The 27,998-nt window shown below is 39.0% G+C and overlaps 1 protein-coding gene across 5 annotated transcripts; it reads left to right on the top strand.

Annotated features, from left to right (window-relative positions):
* The first annotated feature begins 45 nt into the window (after nucleotides 1-45).
* On the top strand, nucleotides 46-27,994 carry SOCS6 (suppressor of cytokine signaling 6). Of its 5 annotated transcripts, none has more exons than XM_058831962.1 (3): nucleotides 46-701; nucleotides 21,902-22,018; nucleotides 22,991-27,994. In XM_058831962.1, exon 3 carries the CDS (start codon nucleotides 23,116-23,118, stop codon nucleotides 24,718-24,720), a length of 1,605 nt encoding a protein of 534 aa, XP_058687945.1. In that variant the 5' UTR covers nucleotides 46-701; nucleotides 21,902-22,018; nucleotides 22,991-23,115; the 3' UTR covers nucleotides 24,721-27,994. The 5 variants fall into 5 exon arrangements, with proteins under 5 accessions (XP_058687945.1, XP_058687944.1, XP_058687947.1 ...); XM_058831964.1 differs by lacking the exon at nucleotides 46-701 and adding an exon at nucleotides 708-830; XM_058831965.1 differs by lacking the exon at nucleotides 46-701 and adding an exon at nucleotides 1,286-1,422.
* Nucleotides 27,995-27,998: the final 4 nt, after the last annotated feature.

The following is a 27,998-nucleotide window of genomic DNA, read 5'->3' as shown; positions in this document are numbered from 1 at the left end:
GCGCGGCCTGAGGGGGGAGCGCCCATGGCCGGCGGCGGGGCAGGGGGGGAAGGCTGAGGGACCCCTCCGGCCGGGCACTACCAGCGAGGGGCTGCCCCCGCTGGAACGAAGACGGGAGGTAGCTCCCCGTGAACTTCGCCGATGAGCTCCTGTAGCCCAGCGGGGCGGTCACACACCGGAGAGCGCGGGGGAGCGAGCAAAGGGCCGGGGCTAACAAAGCCAGACCGCCTTCCTGCCTCCGTTCCAGCGCGGCTCCCGGCCGCCCCCCGCGGGTTTCCCGCGGCCGCCAAGAGGGAACGGGCCCGGGGCGAGGCGCCCAGACCCGAGTAAGGGAGGAGGCCCGGCTGCTGTGGGGCAGACGGGCCGCAGAGGGCTGGTAGAGTCCGCCGGGCGGCGGGGGCGGCCGGGCAGGCGGAGGACGGAGCGGGGATGCCCGCGGCCCTCCTGCCGCCGCCGGGCTGTGTGCGGGCGCCGCAGCCGTAGCCGTGCCTGCTGGAGGCGGCGGCCATCGCGGGCTCGCCGCCCCCGTGCGCCCCTCCGAGGACGGAGGGGTGGGGGCAGAGGAGGCGGAGGAAGCGGCGGCGGCGGCGGCGCCAGGAACAGGGAGGCGGCGGCACGGCGAGGGAGGGAGCCAGAGCCGAAGCCGGGCCGGGCCCCGCGAAAGCAAAAGCAGAGCCAGCTCCTCCTTCTCCTCCTCCTCGGTGAGTGCCGCTCCGCCACCCCCGGAGGTTGCTCCCGCCGAGCCCGGGCGCCGGCGCAGGCCGGGCCGCAGCGCTGAGGTGCCCGGGAAGAGGCCCGCGCCGGGAGCGGGACACCGCGGCCTCCGCTGGGTGAGCGTCCCCGGGGCAGCGGGCGCACCGCGGCCCGGCTCCCCCTTCCCTTCACCGCTGACCGCGGAGGGCTGGTGCGGTGCAGGCGGAACCGGTGGATGGGGCCGCTGCTGTTCACTACTTGCCCGCCGCCCTTTTCCCGAGCCGCGGCCCCGGCCTCCGCTCCCTTTGTTTGCTGGGCTCCCCGAGCCCGCGGCGGTGCCAGGCCCTGCGGACGCACCGGGGCCGCGGCGCGGCCTGCGAGGCGGGCGGGCGGGAAGGAGTGCCGGGCCCGGGCCGGCGAGGCGCTGCCCAGCCCCCGCCGTGACAGGAGGGGGTCCAGGGCAGCCTCTCGTTCCCGCCAGTCGCTGCAGCGGGGCCCGCCGGGCTCCTGTGCTGCTTGCCTGGGCCGCTGGCCGAATGCACCCCGCGCCTGCTGGTGCCATTATGGGGGGCGGCGGAATTGGGCTGATTTCCCTCTACCCCGCCGTGAAACCCGCCTTCAGTTGAGGCTTGTGCGTCCCCGTCTCCGGCGGGACGGGTGTACGGAGGTGGCGATTTGGGCAGCCCGTGCCGGGGTTTGTGCTGTGGAGGAACCCCGGGTTGTTGCGAGGTGAGGTTGCACCAATGATTTCTGAAGGGGCGAGCAAAAGAGGCTCTTTTCTGTGACAGACACCACTTAAGAACTTGACTTTAAGAAAAGCATTACCAAACCCACAAACTTTATTCGCTTTTATTGTTCTTCGAGCTGCCTTTTACGCTCTCTTTTCCTAATGGTGCCACTTCTCTTAGAAAACAACTACCCCATGCCAACCCGTTAGCTTAAGAAAAAAGCCTTTGCGAAACAACGGGGTTTTGAGAGATGCAGAGGATGATGCTTCTGTGATGTGAGGGTACTTTGACTACGTCTTTCTGACCTCTTTTTATTTTTGTCTTCCTATGTTTTCAAAATCATCTTAGTTTGGAACACAATGTTGTTTTTTTTCTTGTGGAGTGCGTTACTGCATTAAAGAAGTTCGTTGCAGAATATGCTTTAGTCAGGGAAACTGACTTCCCCTTAAAAAATTCTTGTGCCCTTTCTCTGTGAGGGCCCAACCCCTCTTTTCTACAGGCCAGTAATATTTATGCCATGTCCATTCTCTTAATACACCTGTAGTTAAATAGGCCTGCTGCAGGCCGCCTGTCTTGGAGAGTTGCTGTCTGTGCAAGTACTCGAGGAATAATGCATCTGCATTTCTGCTTGGAGTGGAAAAAATAGAGCTATTTCTGTTTCTAGTTTTTGTTTGCACTAATAGATACATATTTGGAGTGTAGAAAATATTGAACTTTTGGTGCAATAAATTAGTGAAATAAATTAGTTAGTTTGGCTGGAAGACTCTAAACAACTAGAGAATGTGTAGGTTTTTTTGACTCTTCTGCAGCAAGACAGTAGTCATAAGTCACAGTTCTATGTGTAACTTAAGAAAGATAATTTCAGCTTTTTCAAGATGCTTAGTGTTTTGATGTGTTGAACTGTACTTGAATGGAGTCTTCATTTCCTATTTGATATTTCTTGGGTTTGTGGCTTTGCACTGTGTTTGGAACTGTGCTTTTACTTGAAACAGGCTTGCCTATTGTATGCTTAGTTGGGGACATATTCCCTATATCCCAAGTTTTGAGATTTAAGTAGATTTTTTTAAAGTTAAAATGTATGAAATTAATAGCCTTTATACTTAAAAATATAAGTGATAGCAGTGTACTGTTATACAGATATACTCACAGTAGCTAACTCCCTGGATAGCTGCAAGGGTATGGAGTAGTTAGGGAGAAGCTCTGTGTTGTTTCTAGGGATTTCATGAGCATCATTTTATTGCATTGCATGTATTGCAGCATCAAAGTGTTTGCATGGATTCAGGAGACGTGATGGATAATTCTAAGCTTCCTAAAAATGTGACGTACTGAAATCTAAAAAAACCAGTTGTGTATTAATTTATACTATGCTATTAATTTCTTTGATCCTAGAGTGTGAAGTTGTTCAGTAACCTTGGGTTACTCTTGGAGAGGGATGGTTTGAAGAAATGGTAACTGGTCCTTATTGTTCTGTGAGTAGATTACAACTTCTGACTCTCCTTAACATAGTGAATTGGTGGAGTGATAGAGTGAACTCTTAACAAAAAGTTGTTCTTACAAAGCAAGTTAATTATTTCTGCTCTTTTTTATGATTTTTTTTATAGTCTTACAATAATTTGAACATAAACAGTTGCAGGACTTTGTTTGGTAGGGCTTCCCAGAGTCCCAGAGTTCTCTACATATTTGCTATGCTGTTGTTGGTGAAACTGGGGCCATAGTCCAGGGCAATCCCTTACTGAGGTGCCTTTTTTTCTTTTGCTTTACTGCCCTCTTGGGCGTACGCAGCACTACTTTGGTAGTGTTTGGGTAGTACAATGCAATAACATAAAATAGATGGGAAGGAGATTGTTCTCAGCTGGTGTGTGCCTTAGTGTTTTGTTGATAGGGCTTTAATGTGTGTTAGCAACAAATTAGAGAGGGTAGCTCAAGCAGTTCTGATGCTCCAAGGAAGAAAATAAGATACAAATAGTATAAAAGGGAATGTAATGCAGATGTTAAAATGGCTTGAGTATAAATTTGATAAGATGAAAAACAGAATAGAGTTATCTTATGCCATGTAACTGTATATTTTGTACTATAAAGTATTAAACTGAGAGCAAATACAGAACTTTGAATTTACTCTTTTTATGGTTTTTAATTTTCAGAAGAGAAATAATTATATCTGTAATGTTCCCTCTCCTTACCTTTATTCCAGAATTTGATTGCATTCTGTTTTGTTGCACACTTAATTTTCTGGAAATAAGTATCATTCTTCAGAAGACAAAAGTCCCAAGTTCTTACCACCTCTGTCCTGCAGCCTCCCAATAAATTTGTAGTATTAGAGAAGGAAGTATCCTTTAAGAAAAATGTTCTTAAAATTTTTTCTTGAATATTTCAGATGTCAAGTTACATAAAATAGTATATTCTTGTAGAAAAGAAGATGATTGTGCTTGTAATGGGATATTTATTGTCCAGGGTAAAAAGCAGCTTCATATAATTAAAATATATCTTTTATACAGTGAAATATAAAGATTCATGGTTCACAGTACTTTCCTGCTTTTATTATTGTTTCTGCTTTTTCCTCTGGAAATAATTGATTTCTGAATTAAAACACTTCACTGTGCAAGTTGAATGAATTTCTGTGTTAAAAATAGTTACATTACTTTTGAGAGAAACATTTAGAAACTCATAGCTTTAGAGTTCTTTGTTGCAGAAGGTTTTTTCCCACTGTAGCTGAATGATCTTAAACTATTGGAACAAAAATCTGTTGCCTACTTCAGCTTCTCCTGGTGACTAAAACCAAGCTGAAAACAAACTGGCCTGTAATTATTGCCCTGGATGAAAATGGAAAGCTGACTGTATGTAAAGTGTTGACTGATACATTAAGTTTATGAAAAAGGGTACACAAACTTTGCTGGAGTCTACACAGACTGAATTTGAATCAGCAACATGAAGAAAAAGCTGGCTTTGTCTACTTACTGCGAGAATTAAAATTTTCAAATCAAAACGTTAGAAATTTAGCTCTTCAAGTCCTTAAGCTCACTTAAATGAATGTTGCTCTGGATATTTTCTTTTGCCAGTTTTCATGGTCTTCTTTTGTCATGTACAGGCATGCAAACAATAAGCATCTGGAACTCCAAACAATTTCAGAAGGGTTTGAGGTGTATGGCTTTGCAAATCTAATTGCTTTTCATTGGTTTGTAACATGGATTCAAGAACCTATCTTTACATTAAGTTAATATCACTCATGAATTTTTTTTCTCGAAAAATACCAAGATAAAATACTTCAGAAATTATTGATCCTTTTCTGTCTCCTTAACCATTCACTTAAACACTTTGGACTCTGAGGAACTCAGTTAGCCTCGCTTATGACGGATGTAAGCTACATGTTACCTAAAAAATTCTTTCTTGGTTGCTGCATCACCAAGAAAACTATGCAAGTTAAATATAAGTGTTTGTTTAGCATGGATGTGAGCACATTGGCTGACTTGTTCTGCCTCTGACTTTAAGCTCCATTGAAGGAATATGAAAAAAATCTTTCTTGCAGGTAAAGCCAAGCATAGAATGCTGTATGTAGACATTTCTGTCCAGGTGCTACTCCCCTAACATTGCTTCTTTTTGTGTATATATATAGGCCACATAGCCTCTCATGCTCTCTCTTCTGGGAAACATTCCTTTTGTAATCTGCCAAGTGAAATAGGTTGGCAGTTTTAAAAAATCTTAGGTTTGTAAAGTGTGTGGGTTTTTGTTGTAAACACCAAATAATCTTGCTGTAAACTGCTGTAAAATAGTTTTGGATGAGAGCCATTTTCTCTGGCAGTGAAGGTATAAATTGTAGATGTTAGTAATTTTTTTTTTTTTAAGTGGTCTGAAGTTAAAAATTTAAGCCATGAAAACGAACCTGTACCTATTGTTAAGTAAATCACACAGATATATGGATGGTATTGTTCTTTGCTTCTTAGCGTGCTGTAGAATCAGCAGTATTTGTGTCATTTAACTTGGATGTACATGATACTGACCTGTAAGAGGAGTGGTGTAAGGTTTTGATGGTCTTGAGTTCGTGTGGTGAATGCAGCTAGCAGATAATTATTTTAGCATTTGAGATTACCAAAGTTATTAAATCTGCATTTTTCCTCAAGGATATTCTGTATTGCTTAAAACAGTATGTAGAGTGCTACTTTTGAAAATATTGTTGGAAATGAGATTCCAGTCAGACTTGATTTTACAGTGTGTGATCTCTTGTTTTTTCTTGAGTAGTTTTATTCTTAATTAATCTTGACGTTTTCTGGTAAATGTGCTAAAACAGTAGCTTGTAGGAGTCTTGAGTAGGTGATTGTTTTTCCTTCTCCAAAGCAGTCTGCATTCCTCAAATAGGTTGAGAACATAGTAGGCTACTCCAAATGTTTCTGAAGCATGTTCAGTCCCACAATGTCTCCAATACAGTGGTCAAGCTTGCCTTCTTTTTCTCTTCCATCCCATTTAGGGTATTCTGTCTCTCCTGGCTTTGCCTCAGTAAGTGCTGCAGGACTGGGCAGTTACAAGTTACAAGCTGTAATTTTGACTGTTTTTGGCATCAGTCATGGGTTTTAATATCCTCAGAATCCTTCTGGGTTGGTAATCAGGTATCAGATTAGGAGTTTTAATAAAATCGAAGAACAGAGACAAGTGTCAGCAGGGCAAAGGTTTTTGATTACAGAAGTTGTACCTTCTAGGATGGGCTCCTAGGAAGCTGTACTCCAAAAACAGGGTAGGCAGCTTTTCAGATGGATGCTCTTTCAGGAGCTGGTGGGAACTGGGCGAGTAAGGAATTCTCGCCAGATTCACTAACAGAAGCTCTTTGTGCAGGGATACTGGTTTGGGTGAAACCTGTGCTGGGGGAGTTTTCCAGGCTGGAATTTTGGTCAGACCGAGGAGACTGACTCTAGAATAGTTGGTTTGTGCATTCAGAGATACGAGTCACTAAGTTACGTATAAGAGCTTAAGTCTCCATCCATGTAAGGTAGGTTCCTGGTGGCTTTTTTTACTCTTTCACCTCCCTGTTTTCTCTTGAGTGGAAAACAGAGGCAAAACCAGTGCTGATCAATACATGCTGGAGCATTGACTTTCATCCTCTTTTTGGCTTTTGAAAGGAAAAGAGCTGCTGGTTAGTAGTAAGTAGTGCTGAGAAGTAATGAAATACTAGCCACAGGCCTTTGGCATTATTTTACACAAGAAATCCAGTTACTTGGGAAAATACTTGCTGTAAATGTAAATATTCTGTGGTCCCTTACTGCAGGGATAAAAGAGAGTCTATATTCACCAGCAGCACTGGCCTGACACTGGTCTGTCTAATCCAGTGATGATCAGAAGATGACAGTGAATGGGAGTTGTTATATCAGTAGTGACTTGTGTCCTGTGTACTATGAAAATAAGTGCTTTTGGAATCTGCAGTGTTTTAAATGTTGTTTGATGGGGGGAAAAAAGGACCTAAAGTTCTATGTATCAGCATTGAAAAGTATGTATCCCCTCTATTGTTTTGGGGGTTTTTTCATTGGGATAATACTTGTGTTTTTTCTTAATTTTATTTATAGTGTGTCTTTAAATTTAATGTCAGAATGGGAGAAAAGAAAGTCAGTGGGATGTACACAACTCTTTTATTTGTGGTTGAACTTTGAAGCTTAGCTAGCTTTTGCAGCCAGGCTTTGATACACCTGGCTCTGCAGAAATTTGACCTTGCTCTGGAGATACCTATCTTAAGGACTTTGAGTTTGTGTAAATCCGATAGAGCACATTACTCCATAAAGACTGTGAAAATTTTGTATTTGATTCTGTATATGACAGTTTATACACTGATGTGAAGTTGCTCAGTGTAAGGCCTACTTTTTTCATGTGCAAGCTGAACAGTGTACATTAAGGAGTCCCATTGAGTTAAATGTCTTCTCACAGTTAATTAATCTTTGTTGGGTTAGGACAGAATATTAGCAAAATCAGATAGTTTAGGGCTAAATGGGAAATTATTTTCTGTTACTGGCAACATTATTTTTTTAAAAAAAACCACGACAACCCCAACCGAACCATCTTCCAGTGTGCCTCAGGACAAAACAGTGTCTTTCTAAAAACTGCAATTAATATATTCTCCATCAGATTCATTGGTTGGGGTAGTGAGCCGTTTCTGTCTGCAGGTGATTAGAGTGTAGGTGGAGGAGAAAAAAAGAATTTCCTGATCTTAATCAAGAATAATTAATAGTCTCTCTCATTTTGACCCAAAATGAGAAAATTTGCATGTAAGCTTTGTCAGAACTGGTGAAGTCTTGTAAAAAGGTTTTACTCTGACAAATCGGGACTTTATGAAAAAAATGGCTAAGCAGCTTTGCCTGTGCAAAATTCTGTTCCTGTTCTGGTCAAGTTGTGCAGTGTTATGGTTTGTGCCTTCTTAAAAGGATCCTTGGACTTAAAAGGGTGAATTGTGAATTTAGAGGTTTATTTGATGTTTCACCTTTTTTAGGGGAAACAAAATGTTAAAGTAATTTTGTGAGATAATACTGGAGATAATACTCCCTCTATAGGTGTGTTTACCTTGTGTATTTGACAGTACTTTGAACACAGCCATGTCTCCTGTTTCCCATGTGTGGATAGACTCTAAACCATAAAGAAGATAATTCATTTATTCTGTTCTTATTGGGCCTTCTGCCAGGGAAATTGGGAAGGGAAATATTTTAAATAAGCTGTTTTGCATTCTCACTTTCTGAAATGCAGAGCTTGGGTTGCTTTCTGCAGTGGGTCCTAAGAACTTGGAGGGGCAGCCAGGCCAAACACATAGGGGATTAGGGGGTACATTGTGCTTAGTGCTTGACCGATCTAGGTTCTGCTACTGGAGTGTGTTCCAGGAGAAGGAGAGACTGCTTAATTAGAGGTACTCAGAATGATTGCCCTGTGGGCACCACCTGACTCAAGATCCTCCCAGTCTTTAAACAAGGAGAATGAAGTTCTGTTTCTGCCCCTTCACCCCCTGCCTTTTGGTTTGTTGTGTTGTGCTGGTTTGTCTGTAAAATAAAACTTACTTTCTGTTTTGCTGATTGGACCTCTTTACCTGGCCATGAAAGTCTGATCGTTCTTTAGTTGATACTACTTGACAATCTGAGTTGAATTGTATCTCATTCAATTGTATGGGTGTTTCACAGTAGAACTGAGGTTCAGCTTTGTAAGAGTAGGTTCCTTACACTTGATGTATTAAATGCTCTTTTGCCTTTAAACTGGATTCCCAACTGTGTGTGTGAGTGAAGCAGATTGTTGTCACTATTATTTATTTAGGACTACAGGTAATAGTAGATATTGGGCCTGTCATCCATGTGATGGACAAAATGTATCTGCAGTGAAATACGAAATTAAATACAAATGTACATAACTAAAAATTCCCTTGTCATTTGCATATACAGGTTTCACAGACTGCAAGCAGTACAGGCTGCATTTCCCAGTGATGCAAAAATATAGGATATAGCAGCTTGTTAGGTAGAGCTCTCATTTAGATCGTAAGATAGCCACGGTGATTTTCCACTTCTGTCCTTTTTGTATTAGGACTACCCTAAAGACCAACCTTTTGGCTGGTCTGTAGAGTGAAAAGATTTCTATTCCTTCTTCCAAAGCTGTTCTGAAGAAGATGAACAGAGCTGAAAAGGAATGGTCTAGATAAAAATAGTGTGCTTTTTCTCATCCTAGTGGAGTAACCAACTGGTTTGAAAAGCAAAAGCCTGCATCTGACTTTCTGTCTGAATTCAGCCTGCATCTGAAACTGTTGCTGCAGAGTAGGATATCTTAAGTGAGAATCTCCTTTCATGGTGTCTAGGACCACTGTCCAAGTAATTAGACTTTGTAGTTTGATATCCATTTGTGCAAGCTCCTTATGTGATGCAGAGGGGCACTCTGATCATGCTTCCGCTTCTTATGATGACCAGAAAAAGAAGTGGTTGCCACTGAATTTTATGTGGCATGATTCTGTGTGATGTTTGACAGTTTTAGACATGTAGGTAAAGGTGTTAACCACGAGATAGCCACTGATACTGTTTTTTAACTCCAAGTACTTCTGCTTTTATATACAAAAAGTAAAACGAAGGGCTACTGAGGAGCTTTTAGTTAAAAGAAAAAAATTCTCTGAAATTCTGATACTTCCTAGATTAAGCTGCTCCCTGTATGTAAAGGATTTTCAAGAGCAGCAAAGGTCCGCATGTCTGTGAAAGTTTTAAGGAACCTGACTGTTGTAATAGCTTGCAGCTCCTGTAGATTTTTAGAGGGATTTCTTATACTTAGATACTGAAAAAAACAATCCTGACTTGGACAAAAGCCAGATTTCTTATCTCTTTTAGGTGAAAGTAGTTGCAATTCTGACCTTTGCAGTTCATCAAAATGTACGACGTAGTTTTCAATTGCATTTTTGGAAAGCAGACCATCAACCTCAATCAGATCTGTTGTTACAAGCAGAATGGGGTAGAGGTTGTGCGAATGCTTTGAGCCATGCTAGTGACACCAGTTTAGCCAACTCAGAGCCTGTGTCATGCAAAATTTAAACCCTGTGCCTTGGCCTATTTGTTAGCCTGAATTTGCTTTCTTTGAGGGTTGTATTTCAATCGCTTTAATTAATGGTTTAGATTATAATATTTAAATAATGGTGTTTGAATTTCCTGGGGTTTTTTTGTTGTTGTTTTTTTGGGTTTTTTTTAGGGAGAAGGGGATTTGGTTTTTTGTTTGTTTTTTTTTTTTTTTTTTGTTACCGTCCTCCAAAACTTCAGTGGTTTGCTTTTATTCTACATCTTTTTAACATCTTTAGCTGCATACCATTGATGCATCCTCTGCTTCTCATCCTGCTACCTGATACTTCTTGGTATTGTAACATGAGTTATTCATTTGCTTACTGCTTTGATAAACAAAACAACTAGGCTGAAAGGACTTTTTAAAATATCTGCTGAATTGTGAAATTTTAAAGGAAGTCAGGAAGTTGAATCTTGACTAGAGGACAGCCATAGAAGTTTTACTGAAAGGTTTAGTATATCTCAAAAGAATGATGAAACCCAAGCTTGTGTGTTTGACTTACTCCTCCATTGTCAGTAAATCCCTGAAAGGGATCACAAGCTTTAAGTGATGTCTTGCGGCACACAACAATTTGCTGTTGCAGTTAACTCCTGGCACTGCACCCGTTTGGTTCTGCTGCTATCTTAGAGAGGTGGGGGAAAATTCAGATTTAGGTAGGTAGGTGTTTTCTCAAAACTCCAGCAGCTCTCACCCCTTTCCCCCATAACTCCATATTATGTGAATTCAAGATTTAGGTTTCAGAATTAAATTACCTTAGTTTTGCCTAATGGTGCATATTATTCAGCTTATGAATCCATCTAAAAACAGTGGAAATTAAGTGCTCTGTGTTATGACTCGCAAAGTGTTGAATAGAGCATTGAGTGCCTGTGCACTAACATTTAAATGTTGGACATAGAGACAGCAAAAATGTCCTTAATGACACCAATAATTCTGTCTGGAATTTTGAGTTTAATTGGTGTACTGTAAGTAAATGGTAGGACTGTCCATTTTAAAGGATGTTGGAGAGCAGCATTAATGTAAACGTTTTTGTCCCATATGTGAAAGAAGAAAATTGGTCAGGAAACTCTTCTGGCTTTTCTCAACTTCTGAGTTCTTGGACTTTGAACCACAATGAAATTGTCTACTATGTTTCCTATAAAAATGGTTCAGATAAAGGATATAAAATGACTTTTCTCACTATGTTGTTCAAGAGGGAAAACGCAAAGGATTTTAGTTGCTGAGAGAAGTTTTAAATTTTCAAAAAATAAACTTGTCAGTGGGACTTAGAGATCATTTTTTTTAAAGGTTTAATATTTTGTGCTACTGGTTTCTTAATGTAGTGATACAAAAAGTATCTCCTAAGCCTTTCTCTTTTTAACAGTTGATCAGAATTGAAAAACAGGTCACAGTAACAAACGACTTTTAATGAAGGTGGGTGGTATCTTTAAGGTCAGAGGTAAACATTTTTATGTTACAATTAAAGAGTTTTTGTGAACAGAATCTCTTTGTGAAATTGAGTTGTTTCATGTCACTTTTCTCCTTGGTTTTCAAAATGCTTTTGAGTTCCAAAGAAAGCTTTTCCTGTATTTAAAAATGCCCTTGGATTTTTGTATATGTAAGAATATATGAATTTTTGCAATGGCTGTTCTCTCAGTTGGGACACAGCCTATCTGCTTATTTGATAAAGCTTGGTTGGGCAGCACTCGAGGTGCTGCAGGGTATACACTGAAGCCTTGCATGGTTGAGTTTTCTTTCTATGGGAAGTAATGCTAAAACAAACAATAGTCTCTGAATCTAACTCCTGAACTATTTTTTTTCTTGAACTTTTTTTTGTTGTTGTTGTTGGACTTTTGAGAAGTGACTAGGGAACTTGGTTTCTTGAATAGAAGCCTCTTACTTTACATGAGACACTCTATTGCAGTATTTTATGTATTTGTTGTTATTGCAGAGATTAGAATAACCTTGACTGACTAAATGTAATTATTGTTTAAATGTAGCCAATGCCTTTTCATCCCAGGTCTTTCACAGTTCACTGAATATCTGTTTCTCTTGTCAGTGAATTTTACTTAAAGGATGCATACGCTTTCAAATTATGCGTATGTTATGTATGCATTGTAGTAACACAATTGGTTATTGCTTTGGAAAAAATGTTGCTGTCTTTAGTTAATAAAAATGAATTAAATTTATGATCATTTAATAAAAAATTACTTTTCTTTCACAGTGTACAGATGAATAATATCAGTTGTTGGTATTTGTATTCGGTTAGAATTTTCCACTGTTAGAACTTAAAGATGTGAATTGATTTAATATGCATAAAAAAGGAAAGCCATAGAGGTAGGAGTCTGCAGGTTGAAAACTTATTAAATCTGAGTTGTATGGCAACCAAATGCCTTGATTCAAGGCAAGGAGTATGTAGTATTGACAGTAAACATTTCTATATGGTCTGGAGAGGAATGGTGGGACCTTTGTGACATCTGTGTAGCAAATACGTTGTATTTCTCTCTGATAATTTAGTGAAGAAGGTCCCAAAACAGAGGTCAATCCTTTTTTCTTTGTGATTCTGGGGATTACCTTATTAGCGGCTTCTTTCTCCTCAGCATGCTTGGAAATTTCTCTGCATGTGTGAACTCTGTACAGATGTGTGGAAGATGTTTCCATTTTCATTTCTGTTTAATCAAGGCACTGTGTTCTTTCCTCTCAGACCATAAGTGGGTTAATTTAATCCTTCCATTTATGTAGAGGGTTAACTGTCTTGTAAAGAATTGCTTCATCTTGGCTTGAATTGAGAGGATAGAGTGTTATCTTCTAAGGAAAGAAGGCTTTTATTCTTATTGAAAGTGTCCTGGTGAAAGCAGGTGGGAGTGATAGCTGTAAAAACATTGGAGAGTCTCCCTGGTCATACAAGTTCAAAGGGTCATTAAGCCTCTATGAAAAACTATACTAGGGAGGTTAATTTGGAGTCAGCCTCGGTCATGAGATCCAAGGCAGAATGGTACAAGATGGGGTAAGGCTGCAGTGTATTGCTGTTTGTTTGGGCCTTCTAGAAGAGCTGAGAAATAGGAAAATGAAGCTTCCTGGAATTACATGTTCTCCAGTTGCAGAACATGACTGTGTTGCAAGTGAAAAACAGAATCCTCTTTTTCTGTGTAGTGAATTTTCAAGCCAGTCTCTGTCTTGAAAACTTGTTTCAGGTGTTATTGTTTCAGCTCATGTATTTGGTAGTCAAATCGCTATTGAATATATTTATCTTTTAGAGTTTAACAATGTTTCTTTTGTTCCTATTGGAATGTATTAGATAACTAAATTTGAATTACTGCTTGAAGAATTTAATTACTGAGTTTTTGGCTTATTTTTAAAAGGGTTGTTTTTTGTTGTTTTTTTTTTCCATCTGGATGTTTTGAAAGGAATTGTATTACCTGGAGCTAATTAGTGCAGATTTTTTTCTTCTTCTTCTTCTTTTTTTTTTTTTTTTAATATGTCTTTGATGCCAGGTGGATGTTATTTGTGGGAATAAAGGTGAATTACATATGTTTCTGGTTGTCTGTCAGATAAGCATAAATGACATAAATGTAAGTGGGAAGGTGAGCAGTTTACCACTTGCTGGTGAAGATACTTGTTTTACAAACATGGGCTATGAAGCCACCTGTTGGCTAGATAGTGTGGCAAGTGAGGTGTTTCAAGTAAAAGTTAGGTTTAGTTTGGTTTCGTTGTGTTTTGGGGTTTGCTTGTTTTGAGTTTGTTTTTTTCCTTGAGAATGTGACTTCATAGCTCTCCTGATACGTTGTTTTCTCATTTTTCCTCCTGAAGAAGAGAGTATCATATATTGCACCTTAAAGACAGCAAAATTGTCAGTCATGCTTGCTTGGTGCTATGGTAATTTCAAACTACTTCCTCTGTCTTCATTTTCACATCAGGTGACTGGGACAGGCAGCAAAAAAGATGACTATAACAAGTTAATAACTCACAATTTAGGGAGAATGGCAATATTTAAGAATTTGTAGCATGTAGTGGTGCTGTACAAACCCTTATAATTTTCAGCAGAAACATGAATCACAGAATATTCTGAGTTGGAAGGGACTTGAAGTGGGGTGAGGCTGCTGCCCATGCAGAGCAGAGCAGGACAATCCCCTCCCTTGCCTGGCTGGCTATGCTGTGCCTGATGTCCCCAGGACAGGGCTGGCTTTCCTGGCTGCCAGGGCACTGCTGACTCAGGTTCAGTTTGCCATTGACCAGGACCTCCAGGTCCCTTTCTGTGACACTGCTTTCCAGCTTCTCATTCCCCAGCCTGTATGTACATCCAGGCTTGCCCTTCCCAGCTGCAGTCAGGCACTTGCCCTTGTTAAATTTGTATGGTTGGTGATTGCCCAGCCCTCTGTTTTGTCAAGGTCTCTCTGCAGGACCTCTCTGTTCCTCCCAGTTTTGTGTCATCTGCAAACTTGCTCAGTATCTCTTCCAGTTCTGCGTCCAAGTCATTTATAAAGATGTTGAAAGAAGCACAGGGCTGAGGATGGAGCCCTGCAGAGCCCCGCTAGTGAGAGGTCACCAGTCTGATGTCACCCCATTCACTATATCCCTTTGTGCCCGACCCGTGAGCCAGTTGCTCACCCATTGCATGCTGTGTTTATTCAGCTGTGTGCTGGACATTTTGTCCAGAAGGATCCTGTGACAGACAGTACCAAAAAGTACTGAAATCCAAAAAGATAACATCAGTTTGTTTCCTTTGATCACCTAGGTGGGTTACTTTGTCATAAAGGGAAATCAGGTTCGACAAGCAGGGCTTTCCTCTCATGACACACTGTTCTGGCTGTGACCAATGGCTGAGTTGTCCTCCAGGTGTTTTTCAATACCTCCTAGAATAATCATCGCTGTAATGGTACCATATGGTATGAAACTTTTCTTTCTATTACTTTTCCTGTATTTTCCTCTTTCTCCTCAAAATGTCTTCCCTTTTTTTTCCTAGTAATTTTTTCCTCCTGGAAGCAGGAAACAAACACATAATGTGTTAACATATTGTGTGTTAACAGAGTAGTGTATTTCTGTGTTGCCTATTTGGTATGTTCCACTCATACTGTGGGGTTCATTGGTGGCAGAGGTTTGGCCTGAGAAGTTGAATGTCTGTTCTGATAGCACAGTAGGAAAAGATCATGGTACCTGTTTTATGTCTCCTCATCAAAATATTTGTTCACAGCAGGACCTTTTCAGATGTCTGGTTTGTGTTTTGGAAGTTGTACACAGTAGCAGTGTTTCTGTGCTTGCTGTAGGAACACCAGCCTGAACTTTGAAAGCAAAACCAAAATCAGTATAAGTCAATGTGAAGTGGTAGTATTTAGCTGTTGCATGTCTGCTGAGTGTTTTCTTTCCTTTTTTGGGAAGGGCTAGAAAAGTGTTTCTCGCAACTGTATTATTTTGTCACTAACATTAAGAGAGGCCAGATTATTGCTGACCACAAAAAATCACTTTGAGATAATGGTCTGCTTTATTTTTTCTGTCTTTCTGGCATATGCTTTGAACAGATGGATAGCATTTCTGAAATTACATTTGGAAATGCATCATTCAGGATTCAGAAATGAAACTGCATTCAGAGTTGGGTTTTAGTACCTGCATCCATACAATTATATATGTTATGTTCTTTTCAACACACATTCCAGCATTTAGACATTTATGCATACTTCTCAATTAAAAGAAACTCAGAAATGCAATATTTTTTTTTGTTGTGTTTTTTGTGGTCTTCCTTTTATTTTCACTATATTAATTTCAAACACTTATGTTCTCAAATACGAAGGCAGAGAATCTGTTCTTTGCCATCTTAAAACAAAAATGCTTCAAAATTTACTCCTTTTACACAATGTGATGTTGGTCCATATTATTAAATGAAATGCTGATTTGTAGAGCATTATAGTTTTACAACTTTTCGGACGCCTAACATAACTGTGTTACGGTTTAAAAGGATTGCGTAAATATCTTGGATAAACATAAATCCTCCTTATTATCATGCTGAGGCTACCTCATACCTCACAATGGAGGGGAAACATTTTGGTGTATTTATCTTCTGTCAGGATGGAGTGGGAGATGGACCCTTAGTTGGAAAGAAATTCTCATGCATTATCTCCCAGGAAGTCTAACCTTTGCTTATGAAACTAAACTTAATTTTTGCTGACAGTCTGCTGCAAGGCTGGCTGCTGCATTCTTGTAAAATGGTAAGAAACGAAAACAGAGCCTGAGTGAGCATTATTCTCACTCTTCATCTGCTTCTGCACAGCTGTGTGAAAACAAAAAGCAAAGGTTTATTTGCAGTCAATGGATGGGATTTCCTGCAGTGAAACACATGAACATGTCAGATTTCTTTAGTGACTTCCCCATTTTTATTCACCAAAAATGTTCCACTTTCCTCTTTTTCAGTGCCTTGGCATGCATAGAACTAATGGGTTATTTTTGTTTGCTCCTTTTTCCCTTGCTTTTAATCAGGGTCTTAGAGCCAAATTGTGGTTTCATTTTCCTGATACTTTTTCCACATGCTTGAAACAATTCGATAGCAGTATGCTTTATTATCATATGTTTGCTTAAAAGAAAGTGATGAAAGGTGGTACTTGTCTGTCTTTAGTAAATGTATGAAAAGTGTAGTCTGCTTGGTTCCCTGTTTGGGTGTTGGTTCTCAGTTTGTGAGAGATCTAGCAGGAATGGCTAAAGTTGGTTACTGGCTGTCATCCACCCAGCTTCCCTGGAGTTTCCTCCTCCAACAGCAGCTGTGGTATCATGATGTTGTGTGTGTTGTTAAGACTTCAGTTTAACACCCTCATGTTAGTGTGCCCATCATAGCTCATGGGCAGACATGGATCTCAGCCATCTATCCTTGGGGTAACAGAGATGTAACCTTGGCTGAGGACTGTTGATATTAGTAACTGGGTCTGGCTATTGTAGTGATGTAATTATTTTAGTTACAAGAGTGTATATACACATATGAAGTGTAACAGAGATGCCATTTAACACCCTTAAAGTTACTCCCCAGAGGAACACCACCAATCAGATAAAAATATTCCGTTCGGCAACCAAATATGGGAAAGAACAGGACTTGCTGCAAGCACTCATGGATTAAATAGTGTTCAAAGAGAGAAAATGAAAAAAAAAAAAAAATCGAGGAAATCTAAATGTTAAAGGGCATTCTTTTTCAGCAGCAGTCCAGGGAAAAGCAGTCAAGGACTAGACTTTTCCAGTGGCTGTTTTCCTGGTTTTGCATATTTTTAATTCCCATAATCAGAAGTGATAAAGAAAAATTCCATTGTATCAAGTTTTCATTGTCAATTTACCCCACTTTTCTACATATTATCAAAGATGTAGCTTGGTTATTCTTTGGTAATGGTTGGTAGTGATTAGGGTTACTCTTTAATGTGTTAGAACAGTAGTGACCCTGGACTGTCTTCTGTTTAAGCTTTGTAAAAGGAGGAAAAAAATTAGGAGAGATAATAAGACTAAATTACGTGACTTACTGTTGGTTGATTTAAGTTGTAATCTGTATAAAACCTGTTCAATTATATTGCCCTGTAGAGAGGTTGACCATACTTTCCTCAGCTGCTCAAATCTTAGAGAGTAGAAATTTAAATTTGTGCTGAATAATTCACTGTTCAGGTCTTTGATTAGTTAGCTTAAAAATAGGAGGCTTTGAATTGAATTGTTATAAATGTAATGTACTGCCAGATGAGCGTCTCATCTGTTTTTTCCTTGTTCCAGTTTTATATGAATTGTACATCTGAGCCTTGCACTCACTAGAAAAGCAGGCAGGCAGGTCAGAAGGGCTTTTATAAAATTTGTGATTGTCTCAGGAGTATGTTCATCCATTAACAAGCAAGCCTCTACTAAAACCATTTATCTTTTTTTGTTGTTTTCAAGGTATAAGAATATGCAATGGAATTTAGATTACTTCATTTAAAGACTCTCTTTACTGAAAAGAGGTATAATGTAGGAATTTACATGAAGATCAGCAAAGGGAAAAACCTCACCATCTTCAGTGTGCTTATGGCATGTATAGTGAAAAAACAAAAAGTTGCTATGTAGTGTGTATGTTCTTTCAGAAACTGATGATGATACTGAATCTCTGTGTATTTTGTGTGTAGTTTTTGTACTCATATAGCCTGAAACTCTAGTTTCAGTATGAAAACTAGTATGAAAGTACATAGCAGTACTTGAGTCAGTATTTTGTTTAATGTTTTGAAGAAAAGCTTCAACAATGATACAGACATACTTCAGCTTGGAAGTAAAGTTGATGGGACTGGGTATGGAGAGCAACTTCTTAATGAGTCATATTAATAGATTCAGTAACTTTGGAGAAGATGTAGACACTTAGGAATTTCCAAAATACAGCACTTGAAATCTGCCTTACTTTAAGATGCTGTTTTTGACATGCTCTTCCAAAGAATGCATGAATATATTTCACTGAGAATTTGGGGAAAGCAGGGGAATAACACCTTATACTTCAGCAGATTAGAATAGGCTTCATTATCTAATGAGAACCTAGTGCATGTCATACCTAGGAATGCAAAAAAATGTCACTTTTGCGGTGTTTTTAGTTTCTTTCCTAGTATTAATAATTATGTTATAATAAGATAAATTGAAATTTTAAATAATGTAAGTCTTCTGATGATCCAGTATAAGAATAAAGATTATATATTTCTATGTGAAAGACTTTACAGGAATAATGCAGGATGATATGGGTTAAAAAAAAACAAGTTCGGTGCTCAACTGTTTCACTTTATGGAAATAAATAAGCAGATTAGCATTTATTTAGAAAAGTTATCTGAAGTAGTATTGACTAATAATTTGAAATCATTTTTGTGATGATATTTTTATCAAACTTTTTAAGGACAATTCTTTGCTTGAACATGAGTTGTATTTTGCTGTATGTTTTCAGTATGATGTTTTCTCTCCTAACTCCTTGAAGTTAATCCTGGTTTATTTCTATTGCAGTGCAGTTTGGCACCATTGTCTATAGTATTTGTCTCAGGAAATGAGTATACCTAATATAAAAGTGTGAAAAAGATGAGGAATTAATAAGTACAGTATAATCAAACTTTTTTGTTGGTGTACTTTTGCAAATACTTCTTCGAGACAGCTATATGATTCCAATCTGCTGAAACCATTTTATACCATCAAACTGGAACTACTCTGAAATGTTGGTATATTCAAATCAGATTTGCAGTATCTGATAGATATTTAAAACTATCGTAATTTTTTATACATCAGTGCTGGCCACCATAATAATTAATGTGCCATTGCATGGGCTGCTCTTCAGGTTTCCAAGAAGCAACCTGTAAAGTGAACTTTTAGCCCTAATTATTTTTACTAATAATTTTGCATTTTATGTGATTGATGAATGTTCCTCTTCCTCCAAGTACAAATTTAGTTCTCTTTATTTTTATGTGCAAAAGAGGACATGGTGTTTGCTGGGTAGTAATCTGGTAGTTTTCGTCCAGAGGCCTGGCCTCTATTTTGTTAGCCTGCATAATATTAAAGATTCTGAGATGCAGAATTTGTGATGAAAGTTTGTAAGTGTGAATTTCATTCATCCACATTATTCTGTGCATTAAGATCTCATTATCTTTCTGTATTTGATCAATCTCTCATTTTCAGTCTATGTGTTCCAGGTGTTTCTGCACACATAGCCACCAGGCTTTGGGAATATATTGGTAGAGTTCAAGTCTGTTTATAGTTGCAATTACCTGCCAGAAGAATTTCTGGAGTTGTCTCTTTTTAGGCTGTCTAATTCCCTGTACAGCAGATGGCACTGGAAGAGGGAGACTTCAGTCATGCCGTAATTCGTGCAAAATACTAGCAAAGCTGCTGCTGTGCTGACGGTTGTGAAGAAGTTGCATAATTCATTTTAATGTATTCCAGGAAGGAGTGTATGCCTGGGTTCTTCTGCACCAGCTCTGTTAGATGCAGACTGTAAAGAATTCTACACTTGCATGCATATGAGTGTATCATATATTGAGGGCTGTTTATACAGTGTTTTTAAACACTTTGATATGCAATGCAGAATTAGCTGGTACTATTTAAGTACATGCAAAGAAAGAGGAGTATTGGGATCAATTAGGGTATTTGGCTTCAGGGTGTATTTTTTTTCTCCTGTCTTGGACAAAATATGTATAGGAGGTATCATAGAGTGGGGTCTGTATGGACAACTTGTTTAGAGACTTGCTGTCATGATGTGAGTGTGTTCCATTTACTTTGGAGAGCTTAGACCTGGACTGTCAATGGATTTTTGTCTTCTCATGCATAAATGAACTGGGCTTCTGGATTGTTGCATGTTGTTTATGTGCTTTACAGTTGATTATCAAATCTTTCTTATATCTTGACATGAATTTTTACAAGGATACAATTTATAAGCCATGCATTTTATAGAATCCAGATTACAATGAGTTAGAAGGATCCCATCAGGGCAATTGAGTCCAGCTACTGCCTCTGAGCAGGACACCGCAAGAGTCACACCATGGGTTTAAGAGCATTGTCCAGACACTTCTTGAACTGTCAGGCTTTGTGCTCTGACCACTTCCCTGGAGAGCCTGTTCCAGTACCCAACCACCCAGCATGAAAAACCTTTTTCTGGTATCTAACCTAAATCTCCCTGGATTCAGCTTCATGCTGTTTCCTTGGTCCTGTTACTGGTCATAAGAGTGATGAGATTGGTATCTGCAGACAGTACCTTCCACAAGAAGGAGGGAACATTTCTGGAAAAGTGGAAGTAGTATCAGCTTGTGGATGTCAGAAGGAGTTGGAGAACACTGTTGATTTCACAGGTGATGCTAATGTGACGGTTCCCAGGCTTCTGGTACTACATACACAAAAGCACAGTTAAATTTATCAAATTAATGACTCAATTTATCAATGCTCTGACTTTGTTAGTTTAGGAGAAGCATGCAATCCTAAAGTTATAATTTTCACTCATTTTGTAGGTTAATTTGGTTATATATGACAAAAAGAGTTTTATAGATCGGGAAGGTGGCAAAATTCAAATGGTTGAGGAATAGAAGGTCAATGACATTTTGAGTCTCCTTTTTACTGGCATGTAAGTCTCCCTTTATCTGCACTTGTAGGAAAGTAAACATAGTGTTTTAACCTTTGAAAATTCATACCCACAACTCAGGATTGTGTTCAAATTATGTAAATGGAGGATGGTGTTTTAGAATTTCATGACTCGTGATACAACAGATACGTTAAAAGTGGAAAATAGCTAGTGAACATATAAAATACTGATTCTGATTTTTTAAGGTCTTAATACTCATTTATTGCAAGTAATTGATTCTTAGACTTTTGTCTAGGAAGTGTTTTGGTCATGTTTGGTCTTTGCTGGTAGAAAATAAATCAGTTCAGAGACAAGAGAAAGCTTTTAGTTTCTCCCCATTGAAAGAAAGGAAAGTGTTATTTAATTTGGTAATTAAGAAAATGAAATGGAAAGATATAAATGTGCTCTAAAGATGGACTTGGGAAATATTGGAGATTATGACAAGGACACAGAACAAGTCTTTGAAATAGGTTGATGCAGATCGGACTAGAGTACCATCCATGTAAATGAATCTTTACTGCTTCTGCTTTTTATGGAGCAGTGTCCATCCCTCCAGCAGCAGGGCTTTACTTAAAATTTTTCAAGGTGTTTTGAAGTTCAGAATCCATAGATGCTTCACATTGCCTTTTAGTTTGCTTTGGATACGATCCTTTAGCCTTTGTGTACTTGAGGACCACAGAAGTTGGGCTGGGCAACGGCAATAGGCAGCGCACTGCTTTTTGGTCATAGTAATCATTGTCCTTCCATGCTTTTATTTAGTTTTTGAATGCTTATTTAAGAAAATGGTATTGTTTAGTTGATAAAACTTATTTCAGTCTATCGCACCATTTTTCTCAGTATGTTTGTATTGTGATACTCTGGGAGAAAAGTGGGAAGTGCGTATATAAGGGCTGTTTTACTTTCCCCTCAGTCCACCAAGGTTGGAAGATTTCTTGAAAGATTCTTAGACTCCTTCAGCTTGCCATGCTTAGCCTGGAGCCAGGCTTACTGCTGCAGGTTGTGCTGCTAACATCGCACGTATTTGGAGGTACGTGGAATAACAGTTACTACTAATTGTAGTACCTACTTCTGTGCGAGTAGCAACTTCCCTCTCTTCTCTTTCCCACGCATAATAATCCTTGTTTGCTGATTTGTTTACTTTGGAAGGTCTAGCTAAAATTCAACTGAAACAAACCAAGCCCTCCAAAAACACAGACAAACCTCAATCAAGAGAAATAACAGTCCAAAAGATCAAATTTGTGGGTACCTGATTGTGCAAGATGCCAGGTGGGAGCAGTTGACTGGAACTCCAGCAGCTGTGTCCACTAGGTCTTGGCAGAAATACTGAAGGAAGAAAAGTTCTAATAATTTTAGGCAATAAGAACCTGTGACTTGGTCTTCTGTGCCTAAAACAGATTGGAAATCTTTTCTTTCACAGAAATTCAGGAGGGGACTTGCTCTAAATGTATGTTACTTTGCTATTAAGGAAACCATTTTTTCACTACAGTTAGTTTATCTATAAATATATAACCTTCTAAATATTACTCAACTTTGTTGTGTAGAGAAAGTATAACCTTATATGACCATGTTTTTAGGACCAATCACACTTTAACCTGCATGTAGGAATTCTGTTGAATAGAATGTTTTCTGTAGTTTTATCTTCTGTAGTTACTTGTGTGGGGATTTTTTAGGAGCCTTTGGAAAGAGAGTGTTTATGTGTTAGAAAATTATAAATAAATGCATTAAATATATGTGCCTGTGAGTGTAATATAAGGTGTGTGGATGTTTCAAAAAATACCATGCTGAAAGCAGAATGAAGTTGTGGAGATCTCCAAAGCCGATGTGGGAGTTCAATTTTTTGAGTCTGATTGTTTCAAAGTCAGCTCCCTGTTTTTACTTTTATGTGATGCCCATTGTTAAAGTATTGTAATTTCTGTTTTGCTTGGAGAGGGGGAAACCGTTATAGTTGATTTTTGAAATATTTCTTTTGTGAATTTAATTGTTTTTTATTTGTTTCCAGGAAATGGCTCTTGAAGTTAAATGAGGCTGGATAAAACACATAAATGAAGCAGAAGCTGCTCTTCATGTGTTAGGGCTACATCACCGCAAGCACTGCTGATCAGCCAGATTTGGTAACTTGTCATAATGAAGAAAATCAGTCTCAAAACAATTCGCAAGTCCTTTAACTTAAATAAAAGTAAAGATGAAAGTGACTTTGTAGTGGTTCAGCAGCCATCATTAAGTGAATTTGGAAAAGATGACTCCTTGTTTGGCAGCTGCTATGGTAAAGATTTGGCGAGCTGTGAAGTCAATAGTGAAGATGAAAAAGGAGGCAAAAATAGATCAAAAAGTGAAAGTTTAATGGGTACGTTAAAAAGGAGGCTTTCAGCAAAACAAAAACAGAAAGGCAAAGGCAGCACACCATCTGTAAGCTCTGCAGATGATGACACATTTTCTTCCTCATCTGCTCCAATAACCTTCAAAGATGTGCGAGCTCAAAGACCTCTGAGATCCACTTCCCTCCGTAATCACCATTACAGCCCAACTCCATGGCCCCTTCGACCTACCAATTCAGAAGAGACTTGCATCAAAATGGAAGTGAAAGTCAAGGCCTTGGTCCATTCCTCTAATCCAAGCCCAGCACTGAATGGTGTTCGAAAAGACTTCCATGACTTGCAGTCAGAAAATGTGTTCCAGGAGCAAACCAATGCATTAAAAAATACGGAATCTCAGAACGGGGACTTGCATCTTCATATTGATGAACATGTGCCTGTAGTTATTGGATTAATGCCTCAGGACTACATTCAGTATACTGTGCCTTTAGATGAGGGAATGTATCCTTTGGAAGGATCACGTAGTTACTGTCTGGATAGTTCCTCACCCATGGAAGTTTCAACTGTTTCTTCTCAAGTGGGGGGAAACGCTTTCCATGAAGATGAGAGCCAAGTGGATCAGGATGTAGTCGTTGCACCGGATATCTTTGTGGACCAGACAGTGAATGGTTTGTTGATTGGTACCACAGGAGTCATGTTGCAAAGCCCAAGAGTTAATCATAGTGATGTCCCTCCACTCTCACCTTTGCTACCTCCAATGCAGAATAATCAAATCCAAAGGAACTTCAATGGATTAAATGGCACAGATGCCCATGTGGCTGAAAGTATGCGCTGCCATTTGAATTTTGATCCTAACACTGCCCCAGGAGTTGGAAGAGTTTATGACTCTGTACAGAACAGCGGTCCTATGGTTGTGACGAGCCTCACAGAAGAGCTGAAAAAACTTGCAAAACAAGGATGGTACTGGGGCCCCATTACACGTTGGGAGGCAGAGGGAAAATTAGCTAATGTGCCTGATGGCTCGTTTCTCGTTAGAGATAGTTCTGATGATCGTTATCTTTTAAGTTTGAGTTTTCGTTCCCATGGAAAGACTCTTCATACTAGAATTGAACACTCAAATGGTAGGTTTAGTTTTTATGAACAGCCAGATGTGGAGGGACATACATCTATAGTTGACTTAATTGAACATTCAATCAGGGACTCTGAAAATGGAGCTTTCTGCTATTCAAGATCCCGGCTGCCTGGATCTGCAACTTACCCAGTGAGACTGACAAATCCAGTATCCCGGTTTATGCAGGTGCGCTCTTTACAGTACCTGTGTCGTTTTGTAATACGTCAATACACCAGAATAGACCTGATTCAAAAACTGCCTTTGCCAAACAAAATGAAGGATTATTTACAGGAAAAGCACTACTGAAAGCTTACGGGAATCTTGCATCTTGCACTTTGGGAACAACAACAACAAAAAGAGATTGAACTACAGTTTACAGACTTTCATTATTATCAGAATCTTTTGCTGCCATAAAAATATTTCATTTTTGTGTGTAAAAGAGAAGTAATGCATTTGGGTTTGTTTGTTTTGGGGGTTTTTGTGTATTTTGGGAGGCTTTTTTTTCTTGTTTTGTTTTGTTGGAAAGAATGATCTCAAGTTTATTTTTAGAAGTGTGAAATAGCTATCTTTCATCAATGTGCAGATTAATCACAATGTGAATGATCAAATTCTCCTTAATTTCCCCCAAGTCCTTTGCTGCTATCCACTGTGATTTTTATGCATTGAAAGCACATTTCATGTGTATTCAACGATAAGTAAAAGTCAAATGAAACTTGTTGAATGGATTTTATTTTTTTTTTCCTTTAAAACAACCTCTGGAAAAAAATTATCATGGATAAGGAACATATTGGTATTCTAAATTACTGATTTTACATCTAAGTTAAAAACTGTTTCCTAGTGTTGTAATTAGACATTTCTATAGAGGTATGCCCCAATGTATAGACAGAGCTGTGTGATAAGAACATGGTTATGCAGCATATCTTTGGGAAAAAAAAAGCCTTCCTCCTAAGCCTTGTAACGTCTGTACACTCTTCTGTTTGGGAAGGTTGGTTCAGCCTTCTTCTCGTCTCAATGTTTTGTCCTCTAAAAATGGCCTTTAAAAAACAGTCTATGAAAGTCAATGTGTAGTACCTAGAAGGAAATTATGGTATTGGGGTCTTGTAAAATATAACCTTTTATAATCATGCCATCAGTTAATAAATGAACACCTACCAGGTCCCCTTCTTCTTTCCACTTCTGCTTACTCTTGCAGAGTAAGGAAGAGAAGACTCCTGGATTTGTAGGAAGACTCTAGGAATTGTTATCATGGGAACGCAAATTTATAAGCCATTTTGGGGATGGGGTAAAACTTCTAATAGGATGATTTCTACCATATTTATATTCAAGCTACTTGAAATTTTATAGTTTCCATTTTTCTACATTTTTCTTTTACTTCAGAAAGTACAGTGATACACTAATGTCCTTTGGATCATTTTCCCCTTTTTTCTATGTCCTTTGAGGAGGAAGGAACAGGACTGGTAACATTTTAAATGGAAGATGTTTAAAATGCATCTCTAAAGTGCTATTTTCCTAGCCTTTGAAATTATTGGGAAGAGATGTTTGGATATACAGTGACCGCAGAACATGTTCAGTTTGCTGTCATGAAATATGTTTTGACATGAAATATTGAATCAATTAAGTAAGTGTTCACGATATCTGTCAAAGATTCTGGCATTTGAAAAGCTTACAGTTATTCTAACTTTCTGTAGGGAAAAAATTACTTTCAGTGGGGAGTACAGGTTCTACACTGTAATATTTTCATCATGCAAGGTTAATCCATGGCATTTTCCTGTTTTATTTTGGTTTGGCTTCCTGTTTAGTTTGGTTTTCTTTTCTCCCATGTTTCTATTACTTTTATGAGTTACTTGCTATAAAGGGGTCATAGCTGGCTTGGGAGGGAGGCCTGCCTCTGCCTTGCTGAGAGGCCTTTCTTTGCATGCCTCTGCCCCACTGTTTCGTATTTTAGAATGTCATATTCCCCATCTCTGGTAGAAGTGGTTAATGAGTAAAGATCACCTTAGGAATAAAAGTCCATCTTTGATACATCTTTCTTGTTTGGGTCATTTTCTTCTCCTTACTTAATCTAGCATTTCTGTCCCCTAAAATGAGACTTTAGAAGTGAATACAGTATTGCTGCAAGGTGGTGCAATAGCACTACATCTTGGGTTGCCTGAATTGATAGACAAAATTTATATTTTTTTAATTTATTTTTTTGACCATAATGTTTAAAAAATAAGAAGTAAATCAAAGGTAGATAAGACTGCCTTTGCTTTTAAGGGAGGGAGAATAAGGATTTCCTCTTTAGTCTGATAAAGTTTTAAACTTAAAAAAGAAAATAATCTAGAGCAGTCTATACATGTAATTTGTTGGCTCTGCCATGGAGATATATGTATGAAAGGGAGAATTCTGTTTTCCTTTCTTTCCTCTACTGGCTTCTCCCACTACCCAGTCATGTCTCATCCCCCCCACCAGTGAATCAGGATCACTAACTTTATTCAAAAAGGCACAATAACCTATTGCATGGTACAGTGTTCTGATTCTGTCTGTGGGGAGGAGAAAGAAAATCATTTTTATGGATTTCAGATGCATACTTTTGGAAGAAAACCTCTGGCATTTTCTTCACTTTAAAAATTCTTTCCCCATACTAGAGGGCCTATGCATTCTACAGAATCTTTGAAAGATTATAGTATATAAAATATTTTCTTTGCCATTTAATACCACTATTGAATACATTAAACATATGTTTATACTATGCCACATGCATTAATTTAGCAGTCATTGCATTGAAACCTGAATATTTGATGCTATAATATCCTGGTCTTACTGTGGAAGTGAAAAACGTGAAAGAACACACATGCTAAAATTTTTGCCCATGCCTTTATAAATTTCAGTTTTTCACTCATAAGTGATGCTTTTTTTAAGAAAACCCTCTGTTTCAGCTATCCAGTTTTTGAATTGCCTTCCTTGCTGTGTTCTTCATCTGTGAACTTAACCAGGTCAAGTTAGCTTTGTCATTTCCCTACCCTGCTATAAAGCCACCACAAAAGGAGCACTTAAAAGTGGTTGAGGTCTAGGGTGTTAGAACCGTAGAGCACTTTGCTTCCAAATAAAAAATGGTGGTGATATTTCTACTAAGTTCCAAATACTTTAAATCAGTAATAAGTAGACACAAATACTTATTTTTACAGGTTTCTTTAATCAGAACCTCACAGTATTTTTTCATACTGAGGTTTCTGGCCAACCAGGAGAAGGAACCCAGAAAAAAATTGTTTAAAAACATTAAAGATATTTACAATTTCCTATTAAAAAGATTAATATAAAAGAAACACAGTAACATTTAGTTATGAGTCAACTTAGAAGCACTCAAAATAACCGCAAAACTTGCGTTGACTTCTGCTTCATGAAAATTAGAGGAACAAAGTGTCCTTGACAAAAAAAAGGAAGATGGAGGATATTTTGGGGACCTTTGGAGGTAAATACACTAGGAATAAAAGCTAACAGACTATGATCCTTATAGAGTAGAAATATGGCTATTTGTTCAGCACAACAGTTTAAGGGTTCAGAAGGTGTGCTTTTTATGCAATTGAATTGAGGAAAAATGTTTT

The sequence above is a fragment of the Poecile atricapillus genome, chromosome 2 (assembly GCF_030490865.1).
Source record: "Poecile atricapillus isolate bPoeAtr1 chromosome 2, bPoeAtr1.hap1, whole genome shotgun sequence".
Lineage (NCBI taxonomy): Eukaryota > Metazoa > Chordata > Aves > Passeriformes > Paridae > Poecile > Poecile atricapillus.
Note: the sequence above shows the minus strand (reverse complement) of the source record. Positions and strands in the feature narration are given on the sequence as shown.

What these genes read in the sequence shown, in the direction of transcription:
- SOCS6 (XM_058831961.1), top strand. Translation starts at nt 23,116, where the DNA reads ATGAAGAAAATCAGTCTCAAAACAATTCGCAAGTCCTTTAACTTAAAT.